This window comes from Ambystoma mexicanum, chromosome 5q (genome assembly GCF_040938575.1).
Source record: "Ambystoma mexicanum isolate Mex_15411 chromosome 5q, UKY_AmexF1_1, whole genome shotgun sequence".
NCBI classification, from domain to species: domain Eukaryota; kingdom Metazoa; phylum Chordata; class Amphibia; order Caudata; family Ambystomatidae; genus Ambystoma; species Ambystoma mexicanum.
Window position 1 is genome coordinate 24,001,082 of NC_090933.1, and position 21,513 is coordinate 24,022,594.

At 45.6% G+C, this 21,513-nt stretch overlaps 1 protein-coding gene across 1 annotated transcript in view; it reads left to right on the forward strand.

The window, feature by feature from the left end:
• The window catches only part of SLC6A3 (solute carrier family 6 member 3), a 639,528-nt gene that overhangs the window by 255,818 nt on the left and 362,197 nt on the right, over window positions 1-21,513 (forward strand). Inside the window, exon 3 of the mRNA XM_069620436.1 lies at window positions 162-293. Within this exon, the coding sequence (XP_069476537.1) occupies window positions 162-293 (132 nt within the window). The remainder of the gene's footprint in view (window positions 1-161; window positions 294-21,513) is intronic.

Consider the following 21,513-nt stretch of genomic DNA (forward strand, 5'->3'; position numbering starts at 1 on the left):
TCACAACTTACTTGTAATAAGAACATTATTTACAGGCTTTATACAGGTATTACAGGATGTAATGCATTGTAAGAGAATAGTGTAACATGATGAATGCAGATGTGTGAATGGGAAAACATAACTATCATTATTAAGCATGCATTTCTTTCTTTTTCCCACAGGAGCCTTCTTGGTCCCTTATCTCTTTTTCATGGTTATTGCTGGGATGCCGCTGTTTTATATGGAGCTGGCGCTGGGGCAGTTTAACAGAGAAGGGGCTGCTGGCGTCTGGAAGATCTGCCCCATATTCAAAGGTGAGAGCTTTGTGCAAAATGAGAAATCATTGCTTTTTCTAAATGCGTTTGTTGAAGATTACAGTGCTGTCATATTTTGAATCCAATTGGCATTCTTTATATTTTAACTCAATTTATCCCGAAGAGTGTAGTGTGTAATAATTAAAGTATACTTCATGAATATATCACATGTGTATATAATATTTCATCCGGAACAGGGTGGCTTCCGATTTTAAGGGCAGTAATAAAAGGCATGAGATACAATCTGATTTGGAAAGAAGACGGAGCGGGAAAAGCCACAGCATCATGCCTCATAATGGGAGGCATCGTGATCAAGCGGTAGTGACACTCTCTTTCAGAAGAAGGCAGCAGCAAGCCTAGTAGACCCTGCCAGAGCGGTTTAAGTCGAATTGACCGAAAAAAAGGTCGAAACGACCAAAAGTTCTAAAAATGCTACCACAAAAGGATCGAACACCAAAAGTTAGATCCTTTGGTGGTAGCATTGAAAAAAAACAGGGGCTGCGGGGATGTCCCTCGCATTGCCCCGCTCACTATACTTTATGGTATAGTGAGCGGGGGCTGCGGGGGACACCCACGCAGCCGTCTGTTTAAAAAAAAAAGAAAAGGACCCTGCAGCGCCGGTTCCCGATCACGGAAGGGAAAGGGAACTGGCGCTGCAGGAACCAGCGTGAAGATGAAGGTAAGTGGGGTTTGTTTATGTTGGTGGTGTGGGTGGGGGTGTGCTGAGGGTGTGGGTAGGGGGTGTTATGGGTGTGTTGTGTGTGTGTGTGCGAATGTGTGTTTCCGCAAATTATCGGGGCTGAAATGTCCGAAAACAAAGTGTTCGAACCTTTGCTCATTCGAGCACTTTGTTTTCGGATATTTCAGCCGCGATAATTTTGCCTTCGGTAAAATCACTTGGATTCGCCAGAGCATGGGTATAGCAGTGGAGAGTGTGGAGACAGTGAAATTTCAGGGTGAGCGGGAAAAGAAAGGAATGGTGCTATGGGCACAAGCCACACAACAACCCCCAACCCAAATGGCTTACATCTCGAATTCTAGCTTGTGTTGCCTGTCTTCAGAGCCTCACAATCCACAAAATGTGTATTTGAATTTCCACATTTGGAAAAAGAAAAAAAGCACCTTATGTCCCTAGCCTAGCTGCTGGCATGCATTCATAATAATATTACAAATAATCTCTGTTCTTGTCAAGCTTTTGTGCTGGGTTCCTCCTCCTTGCATGTGCTGTAATAATAGCTGTTTTTATTGACTAACTTAATGTGGATCTCAGTTTGTACACCTCAGAAGGATGCAGCATCTTTGCCTTTTCCCACCTACTCTGCTTAGATGTCATGTCATGGCACGACCATTGTTTTCACAGCATCGTCAGCAAAGAACACACCTACCGGCACTACATACACGCACAGATCCTTTTGAGGCCAACTCAAATTGTCTCAAGACGAGACGAGTACAGTACAGCTAAGCCTTACAGCAAACTAGGGCCGAGTCAGTAGGTCAATCTATCACAAGACTGACCTGTCACTAGATTGACTTTTCACCAGCACTAGTGGTAACTATTAACCAATGTTCCTACAGAGGTTACCAGCCATCAGTTCGGTATCCCCATCTCCAAAATAGTTTACTGTTTGGAACTGGGGAAGTTTCAGTATTAACACTTTACTACTTTGCAAAGTCAAATGAAAAAAACATATTTTGACTGACTTACTTCGACTTTGCCTGATGATAAAGAATGCAAGGTAGCTATGCTGGGCTTGCACATTTCCATGCACATTTTAACACTGCAGTACTTGGGTGCGAACCTTTGATTTTTCAGTTTGGGACAGAGTCAAGCAAAGTGAAAATATGAGGGTGATCCGTCCCTGGAGATCCGGGAAGTGGGGGTAAGTGGTGAGGCGGTGGCGAGGGTTCTTCACCCAAGACGTGGTAAGGATTTGTGGTAAAAAGTGTCTTACATTGCATTTTCAGCTCATTGGTTTTGGCGAATTTGCCAACACCATTGTTACAAAAGAAATAGAGAGGGAAATAGGGCTCTGAACTGAGAACCTCTGGTTGGCATAGTAACCAACAATGCCACAGAATTAAATGGCCAACTCACCAACATTTATTTTTCCAAACTCCTCCGCCATATTTCCCAATGAGTGGCTACCTAACAAGATTTGCTCCAATTAGCACCTCTGTAAGAAGCAAATCAGCTAGGCTTCCCATTTTACAGCTGCGTAATTTGCTTAATTGTGCTATTTTGGGCTATTTCATGTACAATTGGGCTACATAGAGCAAGTGAATTATGTGCTCTTTCCTCTGGATTTACTGTGTCGATGAGAAATCCGTGGTTACCTGAAAGTGCCTCATGCTCCAAAATAAAAAGTAATTTCCTTGAGTCGAATATTCATGAAGGTGTCTGAATAATATACGACTCAAAAGAGTGCATCGCAGAGGGATGATTATCACATATTCTTAATCACAACAACCAGACCCAAAAGAGAAGGCTGCAACAATGTACAGGAAACTACACGCCATCTTCCTACTTTTAACCCTTACGCGGGGCTTCGCCATCTTGACTTTCATATAAGACCTGCTGTGAGTACTGGCCCCTGTAGGCATATTTTTCATGGAAGCACTGTCACCCTTACCTATCGGACTCCACAGGAATGGGGACTTACAGTTTCCGCCGCCTGACATCCTGGACTGTAGACACCTGTAAAATCCCAGTAGCACAGGGATATCAGGCAGCAGAAACAGTGTTAAGAGATCAGACTGCAAACCGCCGGTAGCACCGGTGGGTTACCGTCGACCTCATTATGAGATCCACCATCAACACAACAAATTACAGAGATATGTGTAAGTAAAACAATACAATACTTATTTTAAAGTCAAGCACACATAACAATAACAATGTCAGAGCTGTCTCTACTCATCAATGTTAGCTCTGTACACTTCTTCCAAGCCCTACATACACATGTTTCTGGCCTGTTGGCCTACAAAATGCCAGACATTCCTCAAGTACTGTACAAATGATTGTGCGCATGGAAAATGAACTAAAAACAAGCTATTATTTCTTTGTGTTCTTAAAATCTTCCTGCAAACTTCCTAAACAAAACTAGAGAAGCATATTTTAGTTTCTAAATTATTTAACCCTCTTCTAATATGGATGTATACAACGTTACATATCTCTATTTAGGGGGTGCCTGGATTTGAATTCTTTGGTCACCATCTGCTTTTAATGCTTTCCAAAAATCATCATCATTGATACTCTGAAACAATAAAACACATACAATCCAAAAAACCTTTAGTAAGGCAATATTTATAGAATGGCAAAATCTATAAATATAGATTAATGTATTCTTAACTATTACACTCATTTGAAAATTAGGTAAGGCTTCTCATGTGATCTAGGCATCTTACTTCTATCCCTTTCTTCCTATATCCCTTAGGGATTATGCCCAGAATGTTCTGTAACACAATATGTATACACAATATAATGGCACAGTGAATAAAATGATCTTTACAGTCTTTATCTTAATGTAATGGTCACTCTAGACCTTATGGACTTACTTGAAATCAAAGGATGAAAGTCATTCAGGTAAGATAGCTCATGTAGTTGAGACTTTTTACTTCTGTCCCTTATTTTTCCTATATTTCTTAAGGGAGTGTGCCCAGAATGTTCTGCAACACAAAATATAATGGCACACATATATAATGGGCCTCATTATGACTCCGGCACGGCTGACGCCGGAGTAATTTTTTTTCTGGCGCCTCGAAATGGGCAATTACCGGGGCATTACAGCCTCAGCTGACCCTGTAATTGCCCATTCTCGGGAACTGAAAAATATTACTCCCCATTCACATTTGAGTCCCATTGGACTCAATGGGGATGACCGTAGCACCGGCACCATTCAGAATGGTGCCGGTGCTACCGCCAAGTGCTGCGGGCGGGTGCCATTCCACCCACCAGGTCGGACCTGGCGGGCGGGACGGCACCCGCCTGCAGAACTCGTAGTTTGCCAGTCCGGTAACAATGGCCTTTCCCAAACTAGGGGCCACATTACAAGAATGGAGGTAGCCATGGAGCAATTAGCTTCATGTCTGCCTCCTTTCCGGGCTCCATGACCATGTTCCTGCAATGGGGACTTACCGGGTTACTCCGACATAGGAGGACCCGGTAATTCCTCCTTGCAGGAACCCATCCCCATTCCCACTTGAGGATCAATGGGAATGGGGAGGGAGGTAATAACAGGCAGAATACATCTGGCCCGTTATTGCCTCCATTTTCCCCTCGCGGGACCTGGAAAGGACGCCTAGTTTTACCAGGCATGCGATCCGGGTCCCGCAATGGGAAGTTTGTAGTCGGCGCTCCCGGAATGAAGGGGGCCAGTGATGTACCTGCCCCCTTCATTCCGGGAGCGCCAGACTTATAATGAGGCCCTAAGTCTACATATGGTAATCCTCATTCACTTTTTCGATTTACGTGGAATCACTAGAGGAAGGTAATTCTTTGAGTTATTGCTACACTGAGCAGTGCATATTTTTTTTTATCACTGTTACTGACCAAATGTGCTTCAAAATACTTTATTTGCAGCACAACCCAGTTTCTCACAAAAAATAACGCACTGCCATGTTTGATAGTGGACCACTTTCGTATTGGCATACCTCTCAACCTTTTGAGTCCCGAGGACAGGTGAAAAGTGAACATTTCGGTTTTGGGGGCTGAGAGCTCATTGAATTGTATAGAAGGGTAAGGAGTTTAGCGGGCGAGCAAACTAATTTGATGGTGGGTGAAACCTACCATCAAAGAGCCCTTGAAATGGAAAGTAACTCCTGGAGAATGTGGCCATCTATCCCGCTAAGCACTTCTGCCCTTTTCTTCTTTGCGTGTTTCACACCCACCGTTGATCAATTGTACGAGCAAATAACACTGACACATGTGTGAAAGTGCTTCTTTTTGGTTCCGACAATTGTTCCTTGTCCCCAAACAACTTCCACCACTCACATCACCCACCACCACTCTCTTCCAGCACTCACACCCACTATCTCACCAACCCCCAACTCTGTCTACCTCCACCCACCCTAGCCCCACCCTCTCTACCTACACCCTTTCTACCCCCACTTTCTCTACCTTCACCCACTCACACTAGCCCCACTCTCTCAACCTCCACGCCACTACCCACCCTTCACCCACACTCTCAACTCCACCCCATACCCACAATATCCCCATACTCCCTAACCCACCCCCTACCCACCCTACCCCCACCTTCACTATCCTATCCACCTTACCCCTACACTCTCAACCCCACCCCCTACTCACTATATCCCCAATCTCTCTACCCCATTCCCCTACCCACCCTATCCCCACTCTCTATACTCCCAACCACCCTACCTGCACTGTCGCTCCCCCTACATTACCTTCATCTCGCTATCCCTGCCCACCCACCCTACCGTCACTCTCTCTAACACCACCCATCTACCCTACCCCAACTCTCTCTACCCCCACCCACCTTACCCCACTCTTTCTACCCCCACCCACCTTACCCGCACTCTCTCTACCCCCGCCCACCCTCCCCCCATTCTCTCTATGTCCACCCAACCTGCCTACCCCCACTCTCCCTACCCCTGCCCACCCTACCCTCACTGTCTCTACCCTCACCCACCCTCCTCCCACTCTCTCTGCCCCCACCCACCATACCCCCACTCTATCAAAACCCACCCACCCTAGTCCCACTCCATCTACCCTCATCCACCTCACTCCCACTCTCTCTACCAACCCCTACTCTCTTTACTCCCACCCACTCTCTCTACTGATAACCACCCACCCTACCCCACTCTCTCTACCTACATCCACCCTACCCTGACTCTCTTGTTCCCCACCCAACCACCCTACCACCCAATCTACTTCCACTATCTCCACCCCCAAACACCCACACTACCCCCACTCTCTCAACTCTTACCCATCCCTGAATCTACTGATTAACTTCACCACGTCAGGGTCTGGACAGCCACATCTCGGAAACCCATCTGACTCTGCAAGACTTTTTTTGTTGCCACAGAGCTTCCCTATGACCATGCCTATGAGCACTTGGGCATTTGCAGCACATGAGTCCACTTGTGGAGCTACCGAGGGCAGACTGGGCAACCCAATGCAACTTAATTTTACAACCCTAAAGTTATATTCCTGCAATGCCAAATCCCATCTATTGATTCTGTGTGAGGTACATTGCCCACCTTTTCTTGGGAGAGCGTAAAGAGGGGTGCATGATAGTTTTGAACTTGCAGAAGATTCCACACTTGACATGGCCAATGGCACAGTTACAGACAAGGGCCTCGTTCTCAACGATTATGTAGTTTTCAGTACTGTGAAGGCCGTGAGATGGGAATGCCACCACAACCACACTACTCTCTCACTGTTGCATGGGCGTGACACCCAGACCACCATTACTTGGTTCAGTGCTCAACACAGTCTTATTCTGTGAATTAAACATGCCCAGAGTGGACATACTGACAATATAACCTTTGCCAGTATCACATATTCTTCCACACTTGTCCAACCATACAAACATGTGCTTCTTCAAGGATAAATCCTGCATGAATTTTGTGTAAAATTCTGCTAAGCCCAAGAAATCCCATAGGTCCCCCTTGTCCTTTGGGATGGGACTGCTCCTGCCAGGCTCACTTTATGGTGGATCTCAGCTGCACTTAAGAGATGCTCTGGGTAGGGCACCTTGAACAGCCTGAAATTACTCTTTTGATGCTTAATGGTTAAAGCTGGCTCCTTCATGGTGTTCAACATCTGCATGAGAGTGACATTATGCTCCTCAATGCTTTTTGCCATGATCTGGATATCATTATGGAAACACCTAACATTACTCAAGTCACTAAACTACCCCTCAATAATCTACTGGAACAAGGCTGAGATGGAGGCCAATTCACCAAGGCAGCACTTGAATCTGAATACCTCAGTGCTGTTATGGATGAGGTGAAGGACCTTGACTCAGTGAACAATTCAACCCGGTATTAAACGCTTGATAAATGAATTTGTGAGACATACTTTGCATCTTCTAGCAAAACCCACATTTCTATGAGTGTGGGAAGGGGATACCTACCTATCTAAATCCAGTTGTTTAATGACCTGATGTCCACACAAAGTCTATTACAATTCCCCTTCCATGCTGTGACTATGACAACTAGACAATCTGACAACTCTATCTGCATGATTACATCACTGGCAGGAAATGTGACACACTCCTCTACCAACGTTCCTTGAGGTATGAGGGATATGGAGCACATATTCTGAACCACAGGCACTGGTCCACTCTTTAGCAGTTTTCTATGCTTGGAGCCCTTCAGTTTCCCTGCTGTGTTGTTGAAGACTTTGGGTTGTCTGTTACAAATCTTGCACTCCAATAACATCACCTGTTCCCATACGCTGGGGTCAAGCTTGATTCCCAAGGCTTTTTGTGGGCACCATCGTAGTGATACCTCGCCCTTCCATGCCCCATACAGTTACCTATGCGTTGCCTTCCCTTTAAACTCAGTCCCCACAACCTGTAACAAAACAATGTCAATCTTGGTGCCTCCAAATGCTCAAGAGTTAAAGTCGGGCACCTCCAAATCCCCTGGTTGCCTCTCCAAACTCAGCCAGGCAGGAGCCAGAATCAGCCATCATGATGCATACATATACATCCAATCTTTCTTCACACCATGAGTCCCTACCATCCACTTTAGTGATAATAGGATGTTTTATTGCATTCTAAACTTGTTGAACATATTTCTCCAAAAATCGCACATCCCAGGGACCACCTCAAGGACACTTACCAGATGGCCGTTTTGCCACGCTTCATCCATGCGGATGGGATGGCTGCACCCAAAACAGGCACATCTCTACCTCTCAACTGGACCTCGTGAATTGTGCTCTCGCAGTTATTGTCTGCCTTTGATTCTTGTGCTCAGCCACCACTCACAAACCCTTTCTCTTTTGAAATGGCACTCACATTACCACCCTCAGGCATAATATTGGCAAGAGTGCATTCCACCAACTGACCTTCCTTCCTGGCCATGCCATACTTACTGACAGCTCAAGGGTACAGTCCTTAACCATAAGCAGCTACTCCTGTAACTTTTCATTGTTCTAACAGCACACTCCCAAGTCTCAAATGAGAGCCTCTGTTAATGCCCAAACGCCCACTTTTTCGCTAGCCCCTTTCATGTTTGTTTTGTTTTGTTTGTTTATTTATTTGTAGGGTGCACCAAACCCATAGGTAACTGGGCGCAAGCATGGTACAAGAAAACCTAAGACTTAGGTTACCGAAGTATATGGTTACAGGGCACAGAAAGACAATATAGAGAAATAAGAGCAGCAGGATACATATGTAAAACGAGAAAAACAGCTATGTACAGGAACATAGTGTCCAGAGTGGATCATACGTCATTAGAACGCAGCCAGCTCAAGGTGTTGCGCCTGAAGCTAAGGTAGGATTGGCCAGCTCTGAGTGCTGGAGTTAGTGCATTCCAAGACTGGGCGGCTTTCACCGGGAAGCTGCTTCCTCCAGATTTCTTTAACTTAAATCTGGGTACCTCCAAACAGCAAGCATGGCGATTCTAGCAGGGCAGGTGGATGTTCTCCTGACCATTCTCTCTGTAAGGTATGGGGGTGCCATGTTGTTCAGGCATTTGTAGGTGAAGGAAACTGTTTTAAGTTGGATTTTATCGTTGATCTTTAGCCAGTGGTGTTCCCTTCTAATTTTGGAAATATGTTCTCATTTAGGGATGTTCAGTGCCGTTCTGAGGTCATTATTTTGTAGGATTTGGATTTTGTCCTGGATATATTTTGCTGGCCCCTAGGTAAAGGGCGTTGCAGTAATCCAATTTTGACATTATTAGAGCATTAGCAAGGATGATGCAACAAGCTTTCGATAAAAAGGGTCTACAGGCTCTAATGATTTTGCAGCTGTAGGCAGTAGATGACGCCATGGAATTTACCTGTTTTTTTAAGGTGAGGGCGAAGTTGAGGTAAACACCTAGCGTTTTAACTTCATTAGAGACCTTAATGATGTTTCCTTCTATGTTAAAGGCAGAACACTTGGGATCCAAGATTTCTGTCTTGTCGTCATTCAGGCAGAGGCCATGGGATGCCATCCATGCCTAATTGAGGAGGTATATTTTATTTACCAAGTACGTATCTTTTCCAATGTAGCTTAATGAGATACAGTGCCTTTCAAACACAGTGTCATTCTTTTGGACCATATTCCTCTTCCAACAGCTTACAACATACTCCTACCATCACCAGAATGTTCACCATTGGTAGTATCCCCAAATCCTTGCAGTCTGCTAGCCAATGGTAGTTCAACAGAATGGCTTTCACCCTCTTAGTAGCCACATTTTCTCCCCCAATAGCAATGTTATAAGTGTTCTAAGCTCAATTATCTAAAAATGTAGGTTAAAACAGTGACATTCACCTGCTGCATTCCTCCCTTCTATCCACTAGTGCATATGTGGGTCCACCTATCCTGCCAGCAGAACTGAATGTAGGAGCAGAGGCTTCTGAGTGCACTTTGCACAGCCTTGCTGCACACACACGTCAGAATAGTTGGGAGCTGACCTAATAAAACATGTCATGGTCTCTATTGGCCATCCAATACCACTGAAAAGAAAAACATGTTCCTTTAAAAAGGCTTAATTCTGCCTAAAATATAGAACATGCCAAATGTAGTCTCAGTAATCAGATTTACTCTGGTATGGTAAATGCTTTAGAATAGCTGTTGCTTCTTTCATAGCAATACAAATCGGACACCCTCTCCAGTCCTGTGGTTCAGCTCAGACAGCCCGGACAGAATCGCTTCACCAGAAAACCAGAGGAAGCTCTGTGTGCTGCTCTTCTTTGGAGCTTTGCTTTATAGGCGGATGTCAGAAATCCAGAACCCACTTATGTTCCTATCGGCCAACGTTGAGCTTGGCGCGTCAGTGTCTTAATCTCAATTCCAATATTATAAAATAGCAGGCAGGTCTCTTTTCCAGTTACTATTGATTAAAAAAATATAACATTGAACATGCTCATCATGCTGATGTCATCTGTGTCTCCTGACCAAAACTGTAATTTGAGATCGCTTCCCTAACCTGAGCCAGTCCACAGCAAGGTTCAGGTGACCCTCAATCAAAAACTGGAATATCTGGCAGTTCATTTTCTTATAGACTTTTTCTTATAGACTTTCAATTGATATAAACATGAACCGTGAATCTGGTCTATTATGGTGATTGCAAGGCCTATTCTAGGTTTCCTCCCATTTCAACTGCCACAACAACGATAGCCAATCGTGTCCCTGATTCTGAAGCCTTGCAAACAGTCATTTTTTTTTTATCTACAGTTGAGTTTTCAGAATAACTTAAAATCAAATTTAAGCTTAGGATGCATACTCCCAAACTGGCTTTTAAAATTTACTCTGCCCCATTTTCCTGCAGTGACAAGATGGAAGAGGGGCGCAGAGCTGAGATAGGATCTGCTCTTTGCATTACTCAGCTGTCTTCCCATGGAGTTTCCTTTTACCCCTGCATGATATTTTCATGCAGTCGTAGAACTAGTGGATTCCTATGGAGTCTGCGTTGGTTTACACCTGCTAAACACGAAGTGGATTCCATAGGAATACATTTTATAAATGCCATCTACAAAGCATCATTCTCAGGCAAAATGTACTTATTTACAAGACGAAGAGTAAAATGAGGGTGCCTCGCTTTACTCTTTGCTTTTCCCCTCCCTCAGCCTTGTGAATATTTAAAATTGCATTTAGGGGACCACACAGTACATATGTGCTACCATTGGTGGCCTCCTGAATACAATTTGGTGTTTAAATGAAATGAGGCTGTTTGATTTGCCTTGTGGACGTGGCAGCTAACAATTGAAATGGAACACATGTTCAACATGAATAACTGTTATGAATATGTGTCTAATGTCTTACATATGATCACCAGAGCATGTAAGCACATCCTGCACATTCGTACAATTTCGTGCTTGATTCTGTGAGCACTTTGTTTTGAAAACAAAATACAGATAAATCCACTGAGTGCATATTCTCCTGGCACAGGCAATTGTAAGGGAGGTATATGCACAGTGTGCTGCTCAGGTTATGCATTGTAACAGCAGAGCTATGTTGACATGACATGTTGAAATCAGTGTCTGCTCAGTGGAGCATGATAAATCACGTCAGTGGAAATACTTACAGTCAAATTAGCTTTAGCCCCTAGTCAGACTATCACACTCCATCTAATAAATAAGCCCCCTGGCTCTATTTCTACATTTGCCGAAGACCTATCTCACATTCTTGCCGTTAATACCAAAACGAAATCTCAAAATATCGTGCTAGGTGATTTTAATCTGGGTCTTCTAGACCCCAATGATGCCTCAGCCCACAATATCAATAATCTGCTATCCAACCTAGGCTTTACGCAACATATCGATGAGCCAACACACTCTAAGGGCAGAATCCTGGACTGGATATCTGGCCTAAATTGCAAAATCAATGTTGATTCCAATCAACCGTGTGCCTGGACAGACCACCATCTAATCACCTTCAGAATCCCTGCCAGAATTATCCATACCACGCCTGACATCACACCTGCGATCTCCACTAGAAACAAGAGAGACATAACATGTGAAAAACTACTCCCGCTAATCCTCACAGCCCTCAATGAACACGCTTCCGTATGTACTGATCCAACTGTCTTGGTAGACATGTTCAATCAGGCTATACTAAAAGCTCTTGACCACATTGCACCTATTAAATTGAGAAAACCTAAACCACGGGCTCACCTTAACTCTTGGTGTACACCTCAGCTGCGAGTCCTACGCAAAGAAAAACGGAACCTTGAAGCGCGCTGGAAAAGCAACCCCACCATAATGAACAAAGCGAGCATAGCTCTAGCCACTCTGAACTACAAAGAGGCTATACTTCAGGCGTAAAAAGACAGCTATAACAAGCGTATCCAACAGGCTAAATCAAACACTAAAGAGTTATTCAAAATACTGAAAGAACTGGAAACCCCGGTCACCCCTCCCGACACTTGTACTAAAGATAGTATCTGGTGCACCAATATTCAAAAGGCACTCCTTGGTAAAATAGCTACTCTACAAACCAAAATCAACAATTAAAAAACAGCCTGCAGATCGACCCACAAGAAAAATCTTATCAGATGAGAACTAATACCAACCTCTACTCCCAGAAACCATTCAGCTTCTCGCCCCTTTCTATCACTGAAGTAGAAAATATTATCAACAATCTTAAACCCTCAAACTACCAGGGCGACTTATGTCCTGCCCCTATTATCAAGGAGGTATAGTCTTGCGCCCTTCATTACCACATTTATAAATTCCTCATTCAGCTCTGGGATTGTCCCTGATAACCTGAAGGACGCCTGGGTCATCTCGCTTCTTAAAAAACCCTCACTGGATGCAAACATAACAACTAATTACAGGCTCATCACTACAGTGCCATTCTTGCTAAAAATTCTTGATTGAGCTGCTTATTTGCAGATCCAAGATTATTTGGAAACTAGTAAGGAGAAGACTAGGGGTCGTGAGATGACCGTGCACTATTTGATACACCTATTGGTTATTGTTATTGAAAATTAATGCTGATTGCATCTGCAGCATCCACACACTTCCACTGGACCCCCTAGAAGGAACCAGGACACATAAATTGTAATTAATGGTATTGAAGGTGAATCCGATGTGCTGATCCTGTGTAATCGAGTTGAACATAAATTGGTAATGCTGGTAACATAAAAGAATGTTTCTTGGACTTCAATTCTTGAGACAATGTAAGTCTTTATCATGAAATCAAAATGAAAGAATCTTGAAAAACAGCCGCCACGTTTTTGGTCGTTATCAAGGATTGTTATGCAATGCTGATGATGCAGAGTTGGTAGAGGAATAATTGCCTGGAGAAAATGTAGCGCCGCCCTATATGTAGATTCACAGAATAATTAGGATGTAGCATAAATGTTAAACATGTCGTCAGTCCTGTAGTGTCAGTAATGGAGGGGTCCAATCCCCATTGCGAAAATGACAGAAACTAACAAACTCCTGGGACTTAGACAATCGTGGTTCCGTCCACGTCATGGAACTGAAACTGCCCTGATTGATCTTAAAACACAGATTGAAGACAATAAAGATAAGGGTAAACTTACCCTTTTACTCCTACTTGATTTATCTGCGGCGTTCGACCTAGTAAATCACCAAATCCTCTGTCGACACCTCAATCTAACGGACCACTTCTCTGACAAAACTACAGCCTGGATCGGCTCATTCCTGGATAACAGGTCTATGAGGGTCTTCTCCCCAACTGCATCCACTGAACCGTCACCTGTCACATGTGGGGTACGCCAAGGATCGTGGGTTTCCCCCACACTTTATAATGTGTGTATGAAGCCACTATTCGAAATCCTGGATTATCTGGGTGTCACCTACACCCACTATGCGGATGACACCCAGATACCCATACCCATTACTGGTGATCCTATAGCTGACAAACTTGCCGTTAACTCCATCTACCAAGTCATCCAAGCCTGGATGGAGCAACATGAACTCTGTCTGAATGACGAAAATACAGAGCTTCTCATCCTAGGCACCCACCAAAGACTCAACAAACTTGACCCCTCATTTAAATCCTTCGTCATTGATGGTAACATCATTAAAGTTACAAAGGACACTAAATCCCTTGGCATTTATATCGATTCCACCCTCTCCCTCTCCAGGCAAACTAACGCAGTATCCTCTGCCGCAGCGTATACGTGTGAGCTCATTACAGCCTGCCGCCCTTTCTTATCACCAGCCAACTGTACCACATTAGCCAGGACCCTGGTAATGTCTAAAATTGACTATTGCAACACCCTCTATTTAGGCACCAACCAATGCAACCTTAATAAGTTACAGATTATTCAAAGCAATGCTATTAGAACTGCATTAAACTTCCCCAGGAATCAACACATTTCTGACACCAGACAGTGGGCCTCATTCCGGGTTTGGAGCTAACCATGGAGTAATTAGCTCCATGGTTGCCTCCGAAACCATCCCAAATCCGCCCTGGTGAATGGAGTAATTACCGGTCCATTCTGTCAACCCTCTGAGAATGTTCAATCTCCACCCTTAACCTTTCTCCCCTTTCCTCCTCCTCACCTGAAGATTGGTCTTGAATAGATGATATGTGTGGTCTTCTAGCACAATAATCCTTCTCCTTCTTTCTTCTTTCTTTTTTTTCTGAGAAAGTGTCTTTCTCACGAAAGGAAGCCACAGTGTACTGCTGTGAATAGCACTACCTGCGGCCCCTCTTCTGGAAGGGACAAACTGGGGAAAAAGCCGTCTGGCACAAAAAAACCCAGAGGTGGAACAGCAACAGCGGGGATCCGTCGTAAGGATTCCGTGTGAAACAGCAACAGCGGAGGTCCGTCGTAAGGATTCCGGGTGGAAGGCAGGCTCCGAAGGAACCGTGAGGTAGCCAATAATGACGGTCAGCAAGAGACAACAGAGCGGAGAAAGAACCGGAAAGGAGTCAGAGCAAACAAGAAAGGAAAAACAAGAGGACCCAATAAATGGGAAGGTAAGAAGCAGCCCGAAGGGCGGCAGAGGAGAAAAAGGACAAAGGAAGAAAACTAGCGTCAGCGCAACCGAAAGAAAGCAGTCAGAGAGCTGACCAAGCGGGTTGCAATGCACTGTGTGCCGGGGGGGGCGTGGCTGATAAGAGTTCCGGCTCGCGGAGAAAGAAACACTAGACTGTTACAGCGACGTTCGGGAACGTGGCGGAACTCTGCAATGGCGGCCCCCAAGCCGCACCCTGGACCATAATGTCCACGGGAGGCGGCGCATGACAGTATGCCCCCTTCCAATGTTGTAACCCCCAGGTTTTCCAGGGTGAGCCCTGTGAAACTTCTGCAATAACCTAGGCGCATGAACAAAGGTAGAGGGTTCCCATGAATCTTCCGCCCTCGAGTATCCCTTCAAGTGTATCAAGTATTCCAAGCGACCTCGCCTGTATCGAGAATCACAAATTTGGGATACCTCAAACTCCGCTTCTTCCTGGGGCGGTGGTTTGAGTGGAACTGAAAGGGTAGAGGATCCCTCGGGAGCTTCCACGAGAAGAGAGGAATGGAAGACAGGGTGAACCCTGTGTAAACAGGGAGGCAATTTCAGGCAAAAATCCACTGGGTTGATCTTGGCCATAATAGGATAGGGTCCGATGAAACGGGGGGAAAGTTTGGAAGGACGAGTCCACCGGGGAAGATATTTCGTAGAAAGCCACACCTGGGTGCCCACCTTCCACTCCGGCACCATTTGACGGTGACGGTCCGCTTGAGCCTTATTTGTCACTTGACTGTCTAAAAGACTTGACTGGGCGGTCTTGTGAGCCTCCTGAATCTTGGACAACACCCCTTCTACAGCGGGTAGGTTGGATTCAATGGATGGAACAGGGAAAATCGTGCGAGGATGAAACCCATAAGTACAGTAGAATGGAGTGAGCCCAGAAGCGGAATGACAGGTGTTGTTGTAGGAATACTCCGCTGTGGGAAGAAGAGAGACCCAATTGTCCTGTTCTTGGTCTACATAACAGCGTAGGTATTGTTTGAGGGTGCCATTCAATCTGTCAGTCTGCCCGTTGGTCTGAGGATGGAAACCGGAAGATAATGCCCGTTCAATGCCCAACCGATGACATAAGGCCGTCCAAAATTTTGAGACGAATTGGCTGCCTCTATCTGACGTAATCTTGTCGGGAAGGCCATGCAGACGGAAAATATCCTTGAGAAATACCTCTGCCATTTCTGATGCCGTAGGCAATCCGGGAAGAGGAGAGAAATGAGCCATCTTGGACATAGAATCCACTGTTACCATGATGCAGGTACATGCACTTGAAACTGGTAGATCCACCACAAAATCAGTGGAGATGTGACTCCACGGACGTAAGGGTATCACACTCTGTTCAAGTAAACCCAAAGGTTTGGTAGTGCGATTTTTGCTGCTGTTACAGATCCTGCAAGCTTGGACATACTGTCTGATTCCGGATCTCATTCTGGGCCAGTAGAAATACCTTTTGACGAGATCTGATGTGCCAGACTGACCTCTATGTCCTGCCGTTGGGTGATCATGACACCATTGAATGACTTGTCGTTGAAGAGGCCCTGGGGGAATAAATAATCGATGGTCCTGAAACAAAAGCCCTTCTCTGTCAATTAAAGCTACCTTCTCCTGAGGGGTAGCCGGAATCGTAGCTTCTTTAACCTCCTGGAGAAAACTGGCCACAAGGAGGAAAACCCGATTTCCGGGAAACAGTCTTTCTGTCGGTGGTAAATTGGATACTTCTAATCCACCCTTCCGAGATAGTGCATCAGCGAGGAGATTCTGGCTTCCAGGGATATACGTAATGCGGAAATCATACTGGGAAAAGAAATGGGCCCATCGAGCTTGGCGAGAATTGATGCAGTCCATTGACTGAAGGACTTGTAAGTTCTTGTGATCTGTTCGAATGGTGAACGGACTGTTACTTCCCTGCAGTAAGTGTCGCCATTCCTCACACGCGGGTTTCATGGCCAAGAGTTCCCTCTCAATGACCGAATAATTCTGTTGACTGGAAGTGAGGGTGCGTGAGAGATAGGCTATGGGATGTTCATTTCCGTTATGTTCCTGAAGTAGGACTGCTCCCACTGCGGCAGCCGAGGCATCAGTCTCTAGAATAAAGGGTTTTGTCTGGTCCGGGTGTCACAGAATGGGAGCTTGACAAAACAGTTCTTTCAGGTGTTTGAAATTTCTTTCTGCTTGGTCATTCCATGAGAATGGTAACGAGGATTTTTTTAGCAACTGAGTAATGGGTAACACCACTTCAGAAAAGGAAGGAATGAAACGCCTATAGAAGTTGGCCACTCCTAGGAACTTCTGTACTTCTTTGACTGATCTGGGGGAGTGCCAGCTTAGAATGGCGTCCACCTTTCTTTGATCCATAAGAACCCCCTGAGTTGAGAGTTCATACCCCAGATAGGGCATGGTGCTGACCCCGAACAGACATTTCTCCTTTTTTACCAGAAGCTTATGTGTTTGCAGACGTGTCAAGACTTCGGTGAGATGTTTCTGATGCTGTTCGGAATCTCTGGAGAATACAAGTATGTCATCCAGATAGACTATAACCGAGACAAACATAAGATCTGAGAAGACCCGGTCAAAGAATCTCTGAAACACTGCCGGTGCGTTGACCAGTCCAATAGGCATAACATGGTACTCGAATAGCCCGAATGGAGTACGGAATGCCGTCTTCCATTCGTCTCCTGATTGTATGCGCAATAGGTGATAAGCACTGCGTAGGTCTAATTTGGAGAAAATAGATGCTCCTTGTACAGCCTCTATTATGTCAGAGATAAGGGGCATGGGCTAGCGATCCCGTATTGTGACTTTGTTCAACCCACGATAATCAATACATGGTCTGAGTTCAGAAGAATCTCTCTTTGGTATGAAAAACAAGGGAGCACCTGCTGGGGACTTAGAGGGACGAATTAGACCATTCTGCAAGTTGTCATCCAAATAAGTCCTTAGGGCTCTTTTTTCTGTTTGTGAAAGAGAAAACATTCGACCAAAAGGAACTAGGGCATTAGGAAGGAGATCAATGGTGCAATCCTCTAGCCTGTGCAGAGGTAGTTCCAATGGGTTCTTTTCTGCAAAGATATCCTCAAAAGCTGAGAAGTCCATGGGAAGAGAGTGGACACCCACGGTACTGGCTTGAGGAACTGTATGGGCCTTGGCTTCCATAACCCGTAGATCCTTTGAGCAGGCCTGTCGACAGAACTTCGATTCAAAGGTAATATTGTTGGTGGACCAATTGATCTGCGGATTGTGTTTTCGCAACCAGCTAATGCCCAAAAAGAGTGGAAAATGGGCCGCACGGATGATATCGAACTGAATAGTTTCTGAATGTTGTTGTATGAACATTTGAAGAAACTCAGTAGTCTGTGTAATAAGGCCTGAACTGAGGGGCGTACCATCCAAACCCTCGACCTTCTGATCTTCCTTGCGGTCCATGCGTTGTAAGCTGACAGAATCGGCCCAAATGGTGTCCACAAAGTTGCCGGCGGCCCCACAATCTAGTAGGGCCAATGCTTCGATCTTGCGATGGTCTATAAACAAATGCACCTTGAGTACCATTAGTCTCGAATCTTCCTGTGGATTCACTGGACCCACTGATAATGACACATAGGGACTCGTAACTTCCCCTCGGATTCCCGTCCCTCTTAGGACCGAGGGTTCTCGTTTCCCGCTCTTCGTGAAGGAATCTCGGAGCAATTCCTAATTTGATGTTGGTCTGATCCACAATAAGCACATAACCCCAAGTCTCTTCTTCGCCTTCTTTCCTCTGGAGTCAAGGACGAACGTGTGGTTCCAATCTGCATAGGTTCTTCTGATCGGCCCGATGCAGCAACTGGAGGAGGAGGAGTATGAACAGGAAAGGTAGTATTCCTCTTCCGTCGCTTTTCTATTCGGCGTTGGTAGAGTCGATGTTCTATTTGTAAAGCTGCCGTTGTTAGTTCTGGAAAGGATGCCGGCCTGGGAGATCGGGCTAACTCATCTTTAATATCTTCTCGCAACCCTCTTCTGAAGATGACATATTGGGTCTGCTCCTGCCAACCAGCTTCTGAGGCTGAGGGCCTCATTACACGGTAGGCGGTGAGCCATGGCGCTATTAGAGCCATGGCTCATTCCGGTAAAATACCGTCACCGCCTTGGTGGAAAGGGGATTTACCGCCCCATTCCAAGGTTGGAGGGGCGGTAAATCCCCCTTCCGCCATTGCCCTTCCCCATTCCCATTTCTGCCCCATAGGGCTCTATGGGAATGGGGAAGGCGCTAATTACGGCACCGCAATTTTGCGGTGCCGTAATTAGCTCTGAGGTCCCTTAGCGGGTTGGATTTTAACGCCTGCAAAAAGCAGGCGTTAAATCCCCCAACCCGCAAAGGGACCTCGTAGTAAGGCGGTAGGGATTTACCAGTACCGGTATTTTACCGGTACCGGTAAATCCCTACCGCCATCCGTGTAATGAGGCCCTAAGCGTTTGAACGTGGAAAGATAGGTGTGCACATCAGTCTGGCCTTGACGTATGTCTAACAGATCTTCGCCTGCAGAAAACGAAATTTCAGGCCTCTCGAACTCTTGTTTTAGTCGACCTACAAAAGCCTTGTAGTCTTGCAGTATAGGGTCTGTTCCCAACACCAGTGAAGTGGCCCATGCCAGGCCATTACCTGACATGTTGGAAATCATGAATCCCACCCGGGCGTGACCGGTGGGAAATGTATGAGGTCTAAAGGCAAAATGGATACTACAAGCTTCCAAGAATTCTTTGAGCTTTTTTGAAGTTCCGTCATATTTCCCTGAGGGGAGTGCCATGGGAGGTAAGTCCACTGGTTTTGGTTCCCGATTAGAAACCAGTTGTTTTAACATGTTATTTTCAGTCTTTAATGTTTGCACTTCCATGGATAGATTTCAAACCTCTGCTGAGAGGTTTTGAACAGCGGCCACCATCTCTTGCAATTGTTATGGGGTCACCATCCTGACCACTGGGCGTTGCAAACTGTCAACCCTCTGAGAATGTTCAATCTCCACCCTTAACCTTTCTCCCCTTTCCTCCTCCTCACCTGAAGATTGGTCTTGAATAGATGATATTTGTGGTCTTCTAGCACAATAATCCTTCTCCTTCTTTCTTCTTTCTTTTTTTTCTGAGAAAGTGTCTTTCTCACGAAAGGAAGCCACAGAGTACAGCTGTGAATAGCACTACCTGCGGCCCCTCTTCCGGAAGGGACAAACTGGGGAAAAAGCCCAGAGGTGGAACAGCAACAGCGGAGGTCCGTCGTAAGGATTCCGTGTGAAACAGCAACAGCGGAGGTCCGTCGTAAGGATTCCGGGTGGAAGGCAGGCTCCGAAGGAACCGTGAGGTAGCCAATAATGACGGTCAGCGAGAGACAACAGAGCGGAGAAAGAACCGGAAAGGAGTCAGAGCAAAGAAGAAAGGAAAAACAAGAGGACCCGATAAACGGGAAGGTAAGAAGCACCCCGAAGGGCGGCAGAGGAGAAAAAGGACAAAGGAAGAAAACTAACGTCAGCGCAACCGAAAGAAAGCAGTCAGAGAGCTGACCAAGCAGGTTGCAACTCACTGTGTGCCGGGGGGGGCGTGGCTAATAAGCGTTCCGGCTCGCAGAGAAAGAAACACTAGACTGTTACAGCGACGTTCGGGAACGTGGCGGAACTCTGCAATGGCGGCCCCCAAGCCGCACTCTGGACCATAATGTCCACGAGAGGCGGCGCATGACACATTCCAGGGTTGGAGGGACCGGTAATTCCCCATTCACCTTTTGCCCTTCCCCATTCCCATTTCTGCCCTATACGGTGCCGGTAATCCCTTACCTCCAACCTCGTAATGACCCCCAGTGTCTCCACTGGCTCTCAGTAACACAAAGAGTTTCTCTAAAAACTCTCGCACAAACTCATAAATGCCTCGTCTACCAAGCACCTAGCTACCGGGCCAGTAGATTTACTATCCACAACTCCAACAGACCCCTCATAAGTGCCCAGTCTAACTGCCTCTCCATACCCCTCTTCAGCCTTCAGAGATCGGGGGGGATCAGTTTCCCAGTCTTGGCGGCAAAACTTTGGAACTCACTACCTAACCCTCTTAGAGTGGAACCTTCCTTCCTAGCATTCAAAAGTAAGGCCAAAGCCTGGTTGTCTGCCCAAGACCATACCTTTAGTCAGACTGTTTGCTAGCCACCCCTATGTTCTGGCCTACCGATTACTCTCTGTTGTACTTATATAATTAGATGTCCCTATAAGTTGAAGCTGTATATTATTTGTAAATGATTCCTTGTTCTGAATATTATCTGTAAATGTTTAATATGTTTGTATCCTAGGCCAGGTGCTCTATATAAATAAAATAAATACAAATACCAATGCTTTCGGAACTGAATAGAGCTTTTCAAAAGCGTTGCACATATGTGTGTGTTTGGGGGTGCAACACTTTAACTGCAGAATGTCTTAGATTTCAAGCGTTCACACCAGTAGCTCACCTTAGCTTCTGTGCTGTTCAGAGGAGGCCTGTGTAAAATATGCGGCATAGTCTGATCTGATTCACAAAGCTTGTTAGCAGGATTCTGCGACGTGTGCAATGTGCATCGCCACACGCCACCAGAATGCTCAGCATATTGATGCCCTTATTCACAGA